Source organism: Prunus avium, chromosome 6 (assembly GCF_965620075.1).
Source record: "Prunus avium chromosome 6, drPruAviu1.hap1.1, whole genome shotgun sequence".
Classification (NCBI taxonomy): domain Eukaryota; kingdom Viridiplantae; phylum Streptophyta; class Magnoliopsida; order Rosales; family Rosaceae; genus Prunus; species Prunus avium.
In genome coordinates this window covers 33,516,890-33,533,027 of record NC_142289.1, presented here as the reverse complement: position 1 = coordinate 33,533,027, position 16,138 = coordinate 33,516,890, and the positions used below count along the sequence as shown (strand labels likewise).

The 16,138-nt window shown below is 36.7% G+C and overlaps 4 protein-coding genes across 6 annotated transcripts; 3 read left to right on the top strand and 1 right to left on the bottom strand.

The window, feature by feature from the left end:
* The first annotated feature begins 273 nt into the window (after nt 1-273).
* LOC110762082 (UDP-glucuronic acid decarboxylase 5) lies at nt 274-5,440 on the top strand. Of its 3 annotated transcripts, none has more exons than XM_021964685.2 (13): nt 274-457; nt 1,048-1,168; nt 1,893-1,979; nt 2,198-2,285; nt 2,408-2,499; nt 2,846-2,910; nt 2,990-3,078; nt 3,746-3,823; nt 3,952-4,045; nt 4,380-4,446; nt 4,535-4,598; nt 4,715-4,755; nt 4,876-5,440. In XM_021964685.2, exons 2-13 carry the CDS (start codon nt 1,079-1,081, stop codon nt 5,059-5,061), a joined length of 1,041 nt encoding a protein of 346 aa, XP_021820377.1. In that variant the 5' UTR covers nt 274-457; nt 1,048-1,078; the 3' UTR covers nt 5,062-5,440. The 3 variants fall into 3 exon arrangements, with proteins under 3 accessions (XP_021820377.1, XP_021820376.1, XP_021820378.1); XM_021964684.2 differs by lacking the exon at nt 274-457 and adding an exon at nt 603-844; XM_021964686.2 differs by lacking the exons at nt 274-457; nt 1,048-1,168 and adding an exon at nt 1,377-1,781.
* Nucleotides 5,441-6,037: 597 nt separating this feature from the next.
* LOC110762103 (ATP synthase) lies at nt 6,038-7,818 on the bottom strand. Its single transcript, XM_021964712.2, has 3 exons — nt 7,627-7,818; nt 7,492-7,534; nt 6,038-6,316 (listed from the first exon to the last, which is right to left on the bottom strand). The coding sequence occupies exons 1-3, from the start codon at nt 7,745-7,747 to the stop codon at nt 6,313-6,315; spliced, it is 168 nt and encodes a 55-aa protein (XP_021820404.1). The 5' UTR covers nt 7,748-7,818; the 3' UTR covers nt 6,038-6,312.
* Nucleotides 7,819-9,653: 1,835 nt separating this feature from the next.
* HIS4 (histone H4) lies at nt 9,654-10,204 on the top strand. The gene has a single exon (XM_021964649.2). The coding sequence runs from the start codon at nt 9,731-9,733 to the stop codon at nt 10,040-10,042; it is 312 nt and encodes a 103-aa protein (XP_021820341.1). The 5' UTR covers nt 9,654-9,730; the 3' UTR covers nt 10,043-10,204.
* A 2,506-nt stretch (nt 10,205-12,710) lies between these two features.
* Nucleotides 12,711-15,969, top strand: LOC110762090 (ACT domain-containing protein ACR9). The gene is made up of 6 exons (XM_021964696.2): nt 12,711-13,020; nt 13,229-13,447; nt 13,550-13,655; nt 14,285-14,636; nt 15,131-15,415; nt 15,657-15,969. Exons 1-6 carry the CDS (start codon nt 12,867-12,869, stop codon nt 15,801-15,803), a joined length of 1,263 nt encoding a protein of 420 aa, XP_021820388.1. The 5' UTR covers nt 12,711-12,866; the 3' UTR covers nt 15,804-15,969.
* The last annotated feature ends 169 nt before the right edge of the window (nt 15,970-16,138 follow it).

Genomic DNA, 16,138 nt, shown 5'->3' with positions numbered 1-16,138 from the left:
TTTGTGATAAATGGCAAATTGCCTATGTTAAATGAGAGAAATCCGCTTTCATCCAATCCAAAATACATATAAATGCAAAACCTATAAGCATGAAGCATGATATGAGAATCCAACAGGGAATCTTCTTATCAAGATACCTTTTTGTCCAGTTGTACTGTACACGTGTCAGCACCCCAGATGCGTAAGCGTACAAAAAGACAAACACATACAGGAGAGCATCTTATATTTATTCCAGGCTTGAAAATAAAGCAAAGAACTTCCTCACCAGTCTCTCAGACACTAGTCCCACTAGATTATAGGCACACCAAAGCATCTTTGTCTACTTAGGATTTAGGAGAAACCCTAAATTTCCCCCTTAATTATAGCTCAGTAATCACTGTAATTAGTCACTAAACCCTTTAATTAGTTAATCCCATAAACCCCTGGTTTTAAATCCCAGATTCTCTAGCTTCACAAGGTAAATAAATAATTGCAATCTTTTTTTTAGGGGGGTTGAAAGTTAATAATTACAGTTGTATTATCAAATGGGATTTTTTTTTGGGTACCCTTTAAAAGAAAATGATTTCTAAAGGGCATATAGTTTGGTGTGACTTCAAACTTAATTATTGTTATCGGGGAGCTATCAGTAAAGGCCAGGACTTTCCGTGAATTTGAAGGCTTTTCTGTTTGCTTTATTTAATTGATTTAAATTTCTATTTAAAATTCATCGTTTGGTAGAAGTTTCGGTTTTGGGAGTTCTGTTGAGTAGAGGGGGACTATAAATAATGGGTTATGATAACTAAGCTTCTTGGATCCAAAGGGTATTTGGGGTTTTGGGTTATCATCCTCTGAAGCTTATTTTCAGGTCCACTTCAACTTCAACTTCAAGCTCTATCTTTCTTTATGATTCTAGAGTTTATAATTTTCTTTGAACTTCTGATTCTGAACAAAAAGAAAAGTGATCTTTTAGTCTCTGTGTAATTTGAAGGCTTGTCAATATGAGATTACTCATCTAGTAATGTGTTTATAGTGTTTCCCAGAGTTTGACTGTTTGGTAAATTTTTGTAGGTGTTTAGAGTTCTCGAGAAGATCTAAGAATATGGCAAACAATTCCTCCAATGGGGTGCACCAGACCACAACAAAGTCTCCTCCTTTGCCATCCCCTTTGCGTTTTTCCAAGTTTTTTCAGGTCCTGCTCGCCAATTTATTTGATTATTTATTCATATATCTTTCTTGTGGGTTGTTGTAAATTGTTTTTTACAGTCTTGTAGTACCTTTCTGTGTTGCCATTTTATTTTTGATTGTGTGCTGATATTTATGCCACTGGGTTGTTGCATTTCTCTATCAGCATTTACTGCTTCCAACCTAACTATTAGAAGGATGTTAATTTAGAGATTATAACAAATGTGTCGTTTTTTAAATCTTATTTTGTTTCTTTTCCATGCATCTTTTCCCCTAGAATAGGTTTGTACTATTAGATCTTCAAATTCAGCTCAGTCTCCCACGAAGCAATCTTTAACATAAAATTGAGAACATATACAAGAAAGGACTGTGGAGTGTATTGAAAATCTGTCTTTCTTGGTTCTCTGTTTTACCCTCAATCTACAGAAAGTCAAACCCCATGTCTTAATTCTGCGAGTCCGCAAGGAAATATTGCCTATCCTTATAATCTTAGCCCGTTTTGAGATTTTGGTGAAATCTAACTTCTTCGTGTTGCTATTTTTTGCTCCTTTGTTTGCTTGAGCAGAGATGTGGGTTCATTACAGTTTTGATTTAAATCATGCTACTATGCATTTCAAGGAGTATGTTTTGTTTTTTATTAGATGGCTAATAAATGTCATCATTCTGACGAAATTGTCATATGGATCATATGGTTATTCTAATGCTCTAATTGTGTACTTTTACTGTGCCAGTCCAATATGAGAATCTTGGTTACTGGGGGAGCTGGATTCATCGGTTCTCACCTGGTTGACAGATTAATGGAAAATGAAAAGAATGAGGTCAGCATTTTATTTCTCTCTTATCAAAGCTCAGGGTCAGTTTTTCTGTTCATAATGAGTTCAAGATCCAGTTTAATTTATATATTTTATGATTGGAAACTTTTGTTAACATTAAGCACCTATGATGAACAAAAATTGCAATAACTGACACAGTGTGAGATCATACATCACAATCATTTGTTTCATCAGGATTAAAATTGTATCCAATTTCTACTCAGGTTATTGTTGTTGACAACTACTTCACTGGCTCCAAGGACAATCTGAAAAAATGGATTGGTCATCCCAGATTTGAGCTAATTCGTCATGGTACATACAATTTGGTTTATTAGCGAGTTTCTTCCATATGTTTTTGTTTATTTGTCACTTACAAAAGTATGGCTTTTATTTAAATGCATTTATGTTTAATTGCTCTCTTTTCTTTGTTATAGATGTCACAGAGACATTGTTGGTCGAAGTTGATCGAATTTACCATCTTGCTTGCCCAGCTTCTCCAATTTTCTATAAATACAATCCTGTAAAGGTATAAACATGTATTCTTCAATCATTAAATAGCCAGCAATCGATATACCTGTCAAGTGTTATTCAAATTGCCTACAGTTTGACAGATTTGTCAGGGGTGGGGGGGACATATTAACGTGTTGCAAATTAAGGCAGGCAATATGTCATTTGCCCTTAATCAGCAATGAAAAAAGTTGTTAGATATTTTTGCGATCAGCTTATATGGTACTTACACATATGTATGATATTTTTACTTTCTTTTTCCTGTTCAATCTATAAGATCTATTTTGTCCCTTAAACAGAAAGACTGTTTAATTTTTTTTTATTGAAGTTGTAATCTAACATTTGAGCATATGATTCTCCAACAGACGATAAAAACAAATGTGATTGGCACGCTGAACATGCTTGGACTTGCCAAGCGAGTTGGAGCAAGGTGGTCTATTAGTCTTGCATTTATAATAAATTTATAAATGTATTCCATCAAGTTGTCTTACGTATATATATTTGAGCAGGATTTTGCTGACATCAACTTCAGAGGTATATGGAGATCCTCTTGTGCATCCACAACCTGAAAGCTATTGGGGTAATGTTAACCCAATCGGTAAGTGCTCATCTCATTCGAAGCCTAAAGTTTGCTGCATTCTGATAGATCTTAGAAGATTGTCGCTGCTTATATATTCAAACTATAGATATAATTTGTGTGCAAATATATTTGGCAAGAAGTAGAATAACCATTTCCGTTCTCTTTAGATAGCTCTTAAATGTTTTACCTGATTTGAGATGGACTTCCTTGAGGGAGATTCTGGAAATGCTGAACTGTTCATGGGCTTTACTTTTGGAAGTGAATAGAAAAGTGCAATCTTTAGGACCCTCTATAGTGTGGGTCTTTGATAATATTTGGGAGAGCACTCAATTAAGGCCCTGCGTCTAGCTTTTTGCAATCATGTTGGACATATGGTATAGAGGCTTTGGATGAAACCTAATCTGCTGAATTTTCCCATATCAAACCTATTTGAGTACCAAGGAGCAAGGATAATAAAAAATGTGTCTGCATTTATGATAGGAACTCATAAGCATACTTTGATAGAACTTGCCATCTGTTCTGTATGAAATGCTGATACATATCAACAAAAGCCCTAAGCCTTGCCCTTTGCCCTTATAACCTAAACTGAAATAGTTTGTAAATGCTAGAAGTTTTTTTTTGTAGTTCAAGGATTTATTTAAGTTCATGAGACCATGACCTCAATAAGTACATATTATAATCACAGGAGTAAGGAGTTGCTATGATGAGGGGAAGCGTGTTGCTGAGACCTTGATGTTCGACTATCATAGGCAGCATGGGATAGGTATTGTGTTGTCTCTTTTTCCTTTTCCACCTTAACAAATTATTGTTTATTCTTTCCTGTGCTGAAATGGTTAAAAGTTTGCTCTTCAGTAGTTTCATGTATCTAATTTCCTCTGTTCTCTTTGACAGAAATACGTATTGCCAGAATCTTCAACACGTATGGCCCTCGCATGAATATTGATGATGGGCGTGTAGTCAGCAATTTTATAGCCCAAGCACTTCGGTGAGTCCTTAGGATGCTCCACGATTTTAATGATGGGTATATCAGCAGCTTGCCTAGTGCCTACATGGAGAAAATCATGACTAGCTAGTTTAATCACTTATTAATTCAGTCTCCTTCTACTTAAAGATAGCTAGCCAGCATGTTTTTGGTATTGATTGGGTAGTGGTTGGTGTCTGACATAAAGGCCTTATAAAGCCAGGAGTGATATGTTTGATATTCACACATATTTGTGTAGTTGCATTGTATCTTGAAATTAGCTTCCATACCTGCATTACCGTTTAAGCTTAATCCTTACCTTTGGATCTATTTTTACACTCTGTTTTCAATATTGTAGTGATGAACCCTTGACAGTCCAAAACCCTGGGACTCAAACTCGCAGTTTCTGTTATGTCTCTGACATGGTATGTGAAACATCTTTTCCTTTTCATTCTGTTGCCGTGTATTGAAATAAGTTGGGTTATATATGGTAACCTGTTGAAAAAAATTTAGGTTGATGGCCTCATTCGTCTCATGGAAGGAGAGCACACTGGACCCATAAACATTGGAAACCCAGGTTATCTACCATAAATGTTATAGTGTGATGTGTTTGTATCTCAAAAGCTATACCAAGTATGTGCTCTAGTTGCTCACATAATTACTGACCTAGGTGACTTTTTTGTATACTTTCAGGTGAATTTACAATGCTTGAACTTGCAGAGACAGTGAAGGAGGTCAGTTTGTCTTCGCCATTGTCTTTCTCCATTCGTAGGCTGTTATGGTATTCTTTTCTAGAAGCTGTTTTTATTTCTTGAAGCGTCTTTGAAAATTTTCAAATGCATTTGACTTTACAGCTCATCAACCCTGGGGTGGAGATAAAGAGGGTGGAGAACACTCCTGATGATCCAAGACAGCGGAAACCCGACATCACAAAGGCAAAAGAATTGCTGGGTTGGGAGCCAAAGATCAAGTTACGGGAAGGCCTGCCTCTCATGGAGGAGGATTTCCGCTTGAGGCTGGGAGCAGCCAAAAAGAACTGATTGTCTATATTGCTGGAAATATAGGTGAGCGAGCGTGGTTTGTTCTTTCTGTCCTGGAATATATGTTTGACAACGCTGGAGTATGCTCGTCTGCAATGATTCATGTGACCACATTGTGACGAGCAATGATTCATGTGACCACATTGTGCTTCCTTGTTCTTTCTATTTCATTGTGTTATAATAGAAAAATAAGAACTGGTGCTTGTTAAAAGGTTTTCTGCCTTTTTCATTCCTTTCCAAAGTGAGTGCTAAGATGCCAAGGAGAATCCTTCAAAATGTGGCATTTAGTGCTGTTACGGAGTTAAGATTGTCCTCAGCTGAGTGTGCTACTTGGACCCCGCCAGTTTTGGTCATCAATAATTCAATTTAATTTTTATTCCATCGAATCTCCATGCGATGTTAATGCTTGTATTATTGGTTGGTTGCACACTTGGTTTCATATTCCTTTTAAGATTATATGAACACAGCCCGTCTGATTTCTTTTTCTTCACACAAATCAGAGTTTGACACATACAAAAGGGACCCGTGTCTAAGACTGATCTGTTAGGCGTAAGAAGCCAAAGTATTTTTTTTCTTTTTTTCTAAGATGGTAAGATGCCTGACAAGTTGCTCAGTAAGGTAAAAATGCTTTAACTCATCCCAAAAACAACTCAAAGATTTCGACTTCCTGTGGCACTTGTTTTATTGGGAAATTCCTCCCACTTGTATGGACAAAGGCAATTATCGCACAGACCCATCACTCTCCAGGGCCTGGATGAGGCTTATTTCAACTTTCAAGATGTCAGTTTTGTTGTGTTCCCCTCCCCTACCCTCCAAGAAATTTTTCTTCCCAAAACTCTTGGGTCATGGTAAAGTTTTGTCTCCAGACCCTATGAAACACCTCCAGTGCTATTCTCTACACCACACCTAAAATAATATAGCACTTTTGCCCGAATGAGACATGAGAGCAGGCACAAAATTAAATTAAGAACAAGAATGAAACGACAAGAAGTTTATAAGCCTATAACAATAACATGTGTAACACAACTTTTGTTTCATTTTTGAAGATTGTCTAGCCAAATGCACCAAGTTCAAAACCAATGAATAGAAGTCTTTCTTCTCATGTTATTCAAGTCATCCAAACATAAAAGAAAATTCAAGAAAAAAGAGTATCTAAAGCATTTCTCTTTCGTTATTAAAGTCTCTGAAAAAGCACGCAAATCTCCCCCTCCGCAACAAGAGAAGAAAGGTGGCTACAACAGCATCCAGAAATCACCTACAACACAACACAAAAGAAGTACTGAATTTAACTGACATACTCATAAAACTATATCCAGCAATGGTATGGCTTACTATGGATGATATACAAACATTGATACATGCCAAAAAACACAAAACTGACAAAAATAGCAGAATCAGATTATTGAAAAAAAAAACACTACATACAAATATAGCAATCAAAAGAAATCGATGCCAGTACATCCCAAGAAAAGCTGAAACATGGTATCACTGCCAACCCCATGTTACATGTAAAAGTTGAGTATTGCGTTGACCATGTCTCGTAAAGGTACCCATTTGACTTGTATCCTTAACTGCATAGTGGGTAACTTAGACACTTAACTAGACCATTACTTTAGAATTTTCAGACCCTTGTTAACCACAAGTACGAAACCTAAATTTTTAAATAGGCTCACACTTTAGAATCTACAAAACCTCCTAACCCAATACAAATGCAACTCATCATATTAGCTAAAGACTAAAGATGAAGAAAGTTAGCTCAGGATGACAATAGGAATAGTCTGAGTATTGAAAATTGTGTAACCACCAACCTGCCAAATTTTTTGGTTTAGTGGCCAAAAAGGTATTAAACAGAATTATTATGGGTTTCATGTCCAAGTGACTTGTTGTCAGATATATAATCAATAAAAAATAAAACAGAAACCCTCATGTGGTCTTTTGCTACAACATGATAAGGTTGAGATGATCAAGGTGATTGGACAATTTCAACCCGATTATCAAGCACCAGAAGACCAAGTCTAACCATCTGATTCTAACCCTCACCCATCTCAACACCTTGAACATGTTCTTTTTATAATGAAAATATGTCAAAATTATAAGTTCTGAAAACACATATCATTTTTCAATTTTGTGGCTTAAAATGCACAATGTATGACGACCTCCTCCTAAAGACTATGGATTCTAATTTAACTCAGATTCCAAATGCCTACCTCTAATTGATGTTTTCGCATACATGAGAAACAATAAAAATTGCTAAAGTAACAGAAGCAGGATCTAGATGACATTCATTATATACACCTGCAATCAGTCAAAGTGCCCATGTAACTCAAAAGAGTGCATTTTTTCACTGACTGTATTGCCTTCATCTGAATAATAACTAGTTTCTCTCTTTATCTAAATCCCAACAGATAAAAGGATTAAAACAAAAGGTACCTCTTGTGCCTCTGAACGAAAGCCGAGTTCTTAGCGTCTTCCTCTGTGAACAAATTAAGAAGAAACAAATGGGTCAGCGAAATTAGGGTTTTGTTTTTCAAAATTGAAATGAACAGATCGGGACGAAGAGTTTACCAGTGAGGCCAAGAGATAACTTGGTGATGAGGGTTCCGGTGATGGCAAACCCAGCCAGGAACGGCCAGTTCCTGTTCCATTCTCGCTTGAAGAAAATCGGCCATGGATCGAACTTCCTCATTTCTGAATTTTCTCTTTCCTTCTACAATTGCTCTCTCAGTCTCTCCGTTTGTGGGTTGTGGCTATTTTGTAGCTACTTGTAACCGTAGGATTTTGGTGTTGGTCTAATCTGATTTGATGCTTGTGGACATGTGGGCTTGTTGAGTGAATTGGACAAAGCTGATGGCGTCCGCTCCCATTTCTTCATGCTAAAACAGTTTCGAGCAGCTAAAGTAGGCCCAATGGAGATGGTTCAAAACAAGATAAAGGGCTTCTAACTATTACCATGGGTCAAATTCTAATAAAAGCAAAATTATTTATAATATATAATAATTTTGGATTACGTTATAATTATCTATATATATAATCTATCTATATATATAAAGCAAAAGGCAGAGAATGGTGAAACATTCAAAATACCAAAAAATGCCCTTAGTTAATGCAAACATTAAGAATTGAAATTATTAATTAAATGAGGATAATATGGTAAATTCATACTTTTTCATATTTAAAAAAATTAAAATTAAAAGAAAAATCAGATAATGGATCCTATTTTTATGGAACACAACTGCCCATTATCTTTTTTAATTCTAAAATAAATTTAATTTTTTTTAAAAAAAAGCCTCTCGCAGGCGCGGAAGCGCGTGTAGAGAGGCTAATTTTTTATAAACGATAGGATATCTATAAGATGCTTTGCTTTACCAAGTTTTGTTTTGCTGGTGCCCCAACTAATCCGAGGGGATAGAGCATGCTTAATGCAACCTCACACCGTGTACACGGTGGTGATCTAACTAAACCAATCTTGCTCACATAGTTTTACTCCGTCATAAAATAATCATGTTAATGTCTTACTTAGTTATAAGTTCTCGCTACAAGGCTCGGCTATAAGAGGATTTTAAAAGAGCCAAAACACTTACGACAAAGCTACACCACAAATATGATTTGAACAAAAAAAAAAAACTACATCACAAGTACAATCCCGAGTTTTTAACAAAGGCTTTTTAGTTCAAATTGAATTGGAATTTTTTAAAAAATTACTAACTACCGTACCATACTTGAAGGGTTTATTTGGTGGCTCAACTTCGATAGGTTGAATTTTAGTACAAACAAGTTCTTATGAAATTCATTTCTTTATATGGGACTTATAAGATATAATATATTGAATTATTGTCCAATTTAATAAGCCAAATTCTAATATACCAAATAACTACCATAATATTTAGGACACTGCTTCTCTCATTCCCTGTAAAGAGGCATTCTTACTTCCTTTAAATTACAGTTTGACACATATACAAAAACAATGCATCAAAAACATAAAAATCTCTACACATATCAAATTGTAATTGGCAGAAAAATAGGAGCTCCTACTTTTAAGGAAGGAGATTGAATTGAAAATAATTAAGTCCAGTCAACCACACCAAAGGTGGCTGAAAGATTTATTGGTACAGTATACTTGATTTTTTGGGCACAAATTCATTTGTCCATCCTATACAGTATACTGAAAATAAATTTTAAAAAAATAGTGCAATACAGTATTCAAGGGTGTTTTAGTAATTCATCGATGCGAAAGGCACGTGCTGCGCGCCTGTTTTCCCCAAAATTTTCATGCGAAACAAACTCAAAAATTTCAAACTCAAAATTCGCATACTCCCTTTGCGCTCTTCGGCTGGCCTTCCAAACTACGCCAAAAGACCAAACACCTCATTCACCCTCACTAAAAAAGCACAATCCGTGCCAAACCAAATTCATCATCTCCGCACCGTAGATTTAAACATAATCAACGCTTCAAAACCAATTACAGAGTTTCACGCGGATCGACTCTCTTAGCAGTCGATAAGCATACACATCCAACGGCCACTATCAACCCCGCCAGACTTTCAAAATTCCAAATCCCCAACTCCCTACAATATAAATACCCAAAATTCCTCCTCTGCTTAACCCGTCAATTCATCTCTAATATCTCATCTTCTTCGAAACTCAAAATTTCCCAAAGTTTTCTGGGAAAATGTCAGGCCGAGGAAAGGGCGGTAAGGGTTTGGGCAAAGGGGGAGCCAAACGACATCGTAAGGTCCTCAGAGATAATATCCAGGGCATCACCAAGCCTGCGATTCGTCGTCTGGCTCGCAGAGGTGGTGTGAAGCGTATCAGTGGTCTGATCTACGAGGAGACCAGAGGCGTCCTCAAGATCTTTCTCGAGAATGTGATTCGTGATGCAGTGACTTACACAGAGCACGCCAGGAGGAAGACTGTGACCGCCATGGATGTGGTGTATGCTTTGAAGAGGCAGGGAAGGACCCTCTATGGTTTTGGGGGTTAGATTGGGAATTTTCATGCTGTGTATTGCGCATATTAGGTTTAGGGTGGTTTCAGATCTTGGCTTTAGATCTATGAGCTTATTAGATATTCTGTGGTTAAGAATTAGCGTCGATGTAATTTGCTCCCTTATTTTGAAGTAATACAAGTTCAATTTGTTAGCAAAGCTCGTGATTTTGTTATGTGGTGAATTTTTATCCAATTATCTTCTGGGCTACATGTTTGGTTGCTGAGAAAATTCATGGAACGATGCGAAAATATATTCGTACTCTTTGTCTGGACTTACATTCGTCTATAAGTTAAAAGTTTAAATCTTGTAATAGTGATCTGAAGACGTGAGAAAATCTGGTTCAAACTGTATGCTTTTGGTTACTCTTATTAGTTGAAAACAAATTAGGGTCTATAACTAGGAATTGGGTCGAGTTCGTAACGCTTGGTGAATGGGCAATTGGGGCACCATCTGGTATTTTCTTGGGATGTGGTGGTTGGTGATGCTTGTGGGGGGTACCCAGTTTATCATCCGAATGCTTATGGGCTTTGATTGAGTTTGACAAACACGATTTAATCTTAGAGACCGTGTTCGATTCTTCCTCCCTCGTGAATATTTTAGAAACACTGTGATCATGAAGTCTCTAAGTTCGATTCTCCCTTTCTTGTGAATATTTTAAAAACATGCATACCATATAATTTGTATTGAGGAATATATTATGTGTCTTTATGAAAATATGGAGGTTAGGATACGACTTTAAGCTAATGTGCCAAAGATTGGAAAGTGTTTTGGATAATTTGTTTATGTGCAAGCAGGAAAATATTATGTTTTGTCACATTGAAATTTTTTTACCCAATTTTATCAGAAATAAGAAAAAGCCTATTTCTCTAGAAAAGTTGGGAAAATCGAGTCACGTGCTGCGTGCACATCACTACCTACCCCGTGACAATAATAGCTCAGACATTTTATAAGGTGAATGTGATTAATACAAAAAAGAAAAGCTGAATGTGAGGTCCGGATTTTAAAAAGAAAAATAAATATAACATCACTCTATGGTTCCTTATAACATAAAAAAAGAAGGTAGTCTAATGGTTAGACCGACGATTGTGTCTTTACATGTAAATGAGTTTGCCTAATCCTTCCGGTAGAGGCGAACACACGTTGGGACAAGAGGGGTCACGCGACCCCTTGGAATGTCGGAAATTTGGCTGTGAACTCTATGAACGACCCCTTGGACAGCAGCGGAGCGATCTCTTGTGTGCACACCAGGTGCTCGACGAAAGTCCTAGCCTGCTGTCTGTCTGCCTTGCTACGATGTTGCAAGCGCTGCGCATCAATTTTTTTTAAAATGAGCCTGGCCAAACGATGTTGTTTTGTCCAAGGCTCAGTCAAATGTTTTTTTAATTGACTTGGCCTCAAAACGACATCGTTTTAGACTAAGTTTTAAAAACTATTTTTATAAATAAATAAAATAAAATAAACCATCCTTTACCCAATTTCAGCACAGCACCTCCAAACCCTTTTTCATTCCCAATTCCATATCTCACCCTTTCAAACCCTAAGAGCTCCAAACCTCCCAACCTCCAACCCCCACCCTTGTTGATATTGATTTTTTTTTTATGGATATTATAATGTGGATTGATTGAGTATATTGAATAACGATTGATTTTCATCCAAAAAAAAAAAAAAAAAAAAAAAAAATAACGATTGATATGTAGTATTTTATTTATTTATAAAAGTTGAGAAGGTCCGGGAGAGAGGATTGGGGTGGATGTTGCTGAGGGTGAAACTGTGAAGAAGAAGATGGGAAGGTTTTGTTTTCTTTTTCAAAGTGAGGGGTTGGGCTTGTTTCATTTGAATTTTTTTAAAAGATAATTGTAGTCTCTATACATTATAATTTCATTCTTTATTTATAAAAAAATGATAATCTCTTTTAGATCAGATATTAACAAAAGTGCCTAAAATTATTGAAAAATAAATGATTTATGAAGCTATAATGCAATGTTTTCAACAACAAAAAAATTGTCGGGTACAATTGAAGCTTGGATGAAAGTACTTTTTTTTTTTTTTTTTTTTATAGTGTTATTTTATTTATTTATTTATAAATTCGATGCTTTTATACTATGACCATTTGGCCCGAGAATCCTGAATCCTCCACGGCTTTCCGGCCTAAATTTTTCCCATGATTTGTATTCTTATGTGTAAATGAACTCGCCTAATCCTTTTTTTTTTGTCTGAACCATGAGGTGGTCCTGGATGGGCCCCAACTATGGGTGGCACCTTTAAGCCTTAATCACAACCCAGACTAATCCTCACTCACACCGGGTCGGCCCGTAAGGGGTAAAGTGTTGGCCAAAGTGGTGACTCCGTACGAGAGCAGGGATCGAACCCCTGACCTCTCTTAAGGAATGAGTGTGCCAAACCACTCACACCAACCACCTTGGTTTCGCCTAATCCTTTTCGACCTGGCTCTCTCCTATGTACTACAATCCTTTTATCGAAATAATTTATAATCCAATGAATTTGTGTTCTTTTTTCCAGTAGCATGTGAACGTTTTAAGAACCTTCTACCTAGTGGAACAGCAAAAAGCTCCGACACCACCACCACAATGCCCCACGTGTAAATGATAACGTGGAGTTTTCTATGGTACCAGCCTCAACTTCCAAAAGGACAAAATTAAAGCCCAAGTTCCCCGCTTACATTTTGTCCTCGCATTTACCTCTCTAAAATTTTAGTGGCACCTGAATCACCGGTGACCTCCAAAGTCCACCCAAAACCCGAAACTCTTGCCCGGTAATTTTACCGCGCCATTTTGATCGGCACTTCCCGGTTTCCGGTATGGGAGTGCCGAGCGACGACGTCGTTGTGATCCAGACAGGTAACCGGCCTGGCGAGCCCTGCGTCATCACCGTTAATTGCCCGGACAAGACCGGCCTCGGCTGCGATATTTGCAGAATAATCCTCGATTTTGGCCTTTGCATTAAAAAAGCAGGTACCTTTCTGCAAATTTAACAATCAAGCAAGCTCATTTATAAGGATCATTAGTTTTTGTTATTTTTCAGTGATTTTTTCATGTGGGTTTTGTTTTTTAGATTAATCTGGTGGCTTAGAGATAATTAATTGCGTTTGGAAATTAATGTGATTGAATTTTACTCAATAGTTTTTTTTTTCCTTTTTGCTTTGTGAATTTCTTGGTGTAGATTTTTCAACTGATGGGATATGGTGCTACGTAGTGTTATGGGTATTTCCTCATTCAAGCTCACCAGTTGTGAGATTGTCAAATTTGAAGAACCAGCTCCAATCTGTATGCCCATCATGCACAGTGTCGTATTACTTCTTCCAGCAGACCACACGACCGTCATCCTCAGCAGTTTATCTATTGACGTTTGTTTGCCTTGACCGCAAGGGGTTGTTGCATGGTAATAATAATAAGAGTAAAATTTATCTGTCTCTTAATTGTTTTGAGGTGGTTCTAACTTCTAACTTGTAATCTAATGTTGCCTTAACTTTGTTTCTTTTAGATGTTACAAAAATTCTCTCTGAGCTTGAGCTTTCAATTCAAAGTGTGAAAGTGACCACAACCCCAGATGACAGGGTCTTGGACCTCTTCTTTATAACAGATAACATGTGAGTTTTGCCTTAGGACTTATATTTTTTTTTATTTGTACTTTGACAATTTGAAGAACTTTCTCTATTGTTGTTTAATTTGTTCTTATTATGTAAAGAATTTACCAGTTTTCTACTGCATTGTAAGCAGTAAGACGATAACGTGATGTCTACAAGTTCCATGATTTGTCTAGTTCAATAAGTTTCCCACTTTGGAGAAAGTAAAATAAATGTTACATTTGTTATATTTGTCTTTTATATTAAGTCTTGACTGACTTGTGCTGCCTTGGAGTTTTAGAATTATAGTATGATTACTTTTTGGTTTTTTCTTTTCTCATTTTTACGTGGTTTCTAAATGAATGAACTCAAAGGCTTATATAGCTTAGTTTATCTTGAGGTAATAAAATGGAAACTGTGGTTTTTTCTTTTAATTATTTTTACAAGCATGCCCTCCCTAAGAGATTGGGAAAAAGATCAAACATGCCATTGAGCAAACCACGTAGACTAGGAACGACTGCATCTCATCTGAATTATTGTCCATGTTTTATTGATTTTTCTTGCAATTACATGATTTTATCAACTTTTAAAAGTTAGTTAAGATGGAATCCTGATGTAATTAATAATTGAGATGCGCTACATTCTCATTTCAGGGACCTTCTACACACGAAAGAACGCCAAGATGAGACATTAAAACAATTGCATGATCTATTGGGTGAGTCATGTATCAGCTGCGAACTTCGGCTGGCAGATCCTGTGTATGAATCCCACCGTGGCATTCCTTCCCTTTCTCCTGTAGTAGCTGATGAGCTATTTACGTGTGAGTTATTGGATAAAGAAACCCTTTCTCAAGCTCTTAGTCCAGATATGACAAAATTGAAGGAAAGCAATGTGACAATGGACAATTCATTGAGCCCAGCTCATACATTACTTCAAATCCACTGTGCTGATCACAAGGGTCTCTTGTATGACATTATGAGAACTTTGAAAGACTGCAATATCAAGGTAGAAATTCTTATCTTTTTTTATAATGAGGATATTTCATCATGTTAGTTTGGTCAACCTGTCCTGGAATGGGAATGGCCCCCCAGCCAATGAGATGAATGCGGTTTGCTGGTTCCCATACTCCTAGTTTACAGGTTTCCCTACATGGAGATGGCATTGGGCTCCAACCTCAGCCCCAAGAAGAAGGGTGATAAATATAAAAATAAACTGCAGTTGTCTGAAAGGTTATTGTTCTCAGCATAGAAATAAATAAGTAAAAACTTTAAAAGGGGATGATCAACTGATGGTATCTATTGATGGTTGCTTTCTTTTTGGTCAAATACAACTTGGTGATAGATCTAATACGATTTTCCCACACTCATAATGGGGGTTCAAATTCATTCTTTTCCTCCATGAACTCCATATAAAGATATGCATTATACTTGCCAACTTCTCATGATTGGCAATATGTTTGCAATTTCCTTATGTAAAATGTTTGCCATCTCCTTGTTCAGATATCTTACGGTAGATTTTCTCCAAATATAAAAGGCTATCGTGATTTAGACCTTTTCATCCAGCACAAGGATGGGAAAAAGTTTGTGGATCCTGATAAGCAGAATGCACTGTGTTTGCATTTGAAGGTGGAGATGCTTCACCCCTTACGCGTTATCATTGCAAACCGAGGGCCAGATACTGAACTGTTGGTTGCTAATCCAGTGGAGCTATCTGGAAAGGGACGACCACGAGTTTTCTACGATGTTACATTGGCTTTAAAAACACTCGGGATTTGCATTTTCTCGGTAAGGAAATGCAGAAGTGATTAAAAAATGCACACACACATTTCAAACTCTGAAAGTACTATAGTAGGATAAGACAGGATGAGATGCCATGCCATGCATTCTGATTTAGCCCAAGTGTTGAATGGGAAATTTATTGTGATTTACCTTTTTTTCCAGTAACAAAGTGCAGTGCTTGGCTTAATTTTGAATTACCAAATCAAATTTTGCAGCATTTTGAATAGTTTTTTGTCTTGTCTTTCAGGCTGAAATTGGAAGGGTCTCAGCATCAGATCGTGAATGGGAGGTTTATAGGTTTTTGTTGGAAGAGAACCACAAATTTCAATTATCAAATATGGTAGCTAAGAATCAGATTGTAGATAGAGTTAGAAGAACATTGATGGGCTGGTGAAGTAGATATATTTATCATCTATCTACCAAGAATCTGAGTCTTACTGTATTTATGAGCTTTCCTCTTTCCCCTAGTGCATTTTGGGCATAAAAAGATGTATGACCTATATATATATATGATGTGTTGAATCACTATTGTGAATGCCTTTGATGCATTTCAGTTTTCAGTCTTGGCCATAAGCATGCAAATTCCGGTTTCAGATGTAAATCATATTGTTCTGATCATCTTTTACTTGGTTTTTTTCTTTTTCGGTCCGAAACTCGACTTGGTCATTAGGGCAAATGAGGTGTAAAAAGAAATCAAACGTATTGTTTCCCTAATTAATTTAAGAAGCC

Excerpts from the sequence above, each read along its gene's own strand:
- LOC110762082 (XM_021964685.2), top strand. The coding sequence starts at position 1,079 with ATGGCAAACAATTCCTCCAATGGGGTGCACCAGACCACAACAAAGTCT. Across the intron at positions 2,911-2,989 it reads GCCAAGCGAGTTGGAGCAAG|GATTTTGCTGACATCAACTT; the intron begins GTGGTCTATTAG and ends ATATTTGAGCAG. Across the intron at positions 4,046-4,379 it reads TTTATAGCCCAAGCACTTCG|TGATGAACCCTTGACAGTCC; the intron begins GTGAGTCCTTAG and ends TCAATATTGTAG.
- LOC110762103 (XM_021964712.2), bottom strand. The coding sequence starts at position 7,747 with ATGAGGAAGTTCGATCCATGGCCGATTTTCTTCAAGCGAGAATGGAAC. Across the intron at positions 7,535-7,626 it reads GTTATCTCTTGGCCTCACTG|AGGAAGACGCTAAGAACTCG; the intron begins GTAAACTCTTCG and ends ATTTGTTCACAG.
- HIS4 (XM_021964649.2), top strand. The coding sequence starts at position 9,731 with ATGTCAGGCCGAGGAAAGGGCGGTAAGGGTTTGGGCAAAGGGGGAGCC.
- LOC110762090 (XM_021964696.2), top strand. The coding sequence starts at position 12,867 with ATGGGAGTGCCGAGCGACGACGTCGTTGTGATCCAGACAGGTAACCGG. Across the intron at positions 13,656-14,284 it reads TTCTTTATAACAGATAACAT|GGACCTTCTACACACGAAAG; the intron begins GTGAGTTTTGCC and ends TTCTCATTTCAG. Across the intron at positions 14,637-15,130 it reads TGAAAGACTGCAATATCAAG|ATATCTTACGGTAGATTTTC; the intron begins GTAGAAATTCTT and ends CTCCTTGTTCAG.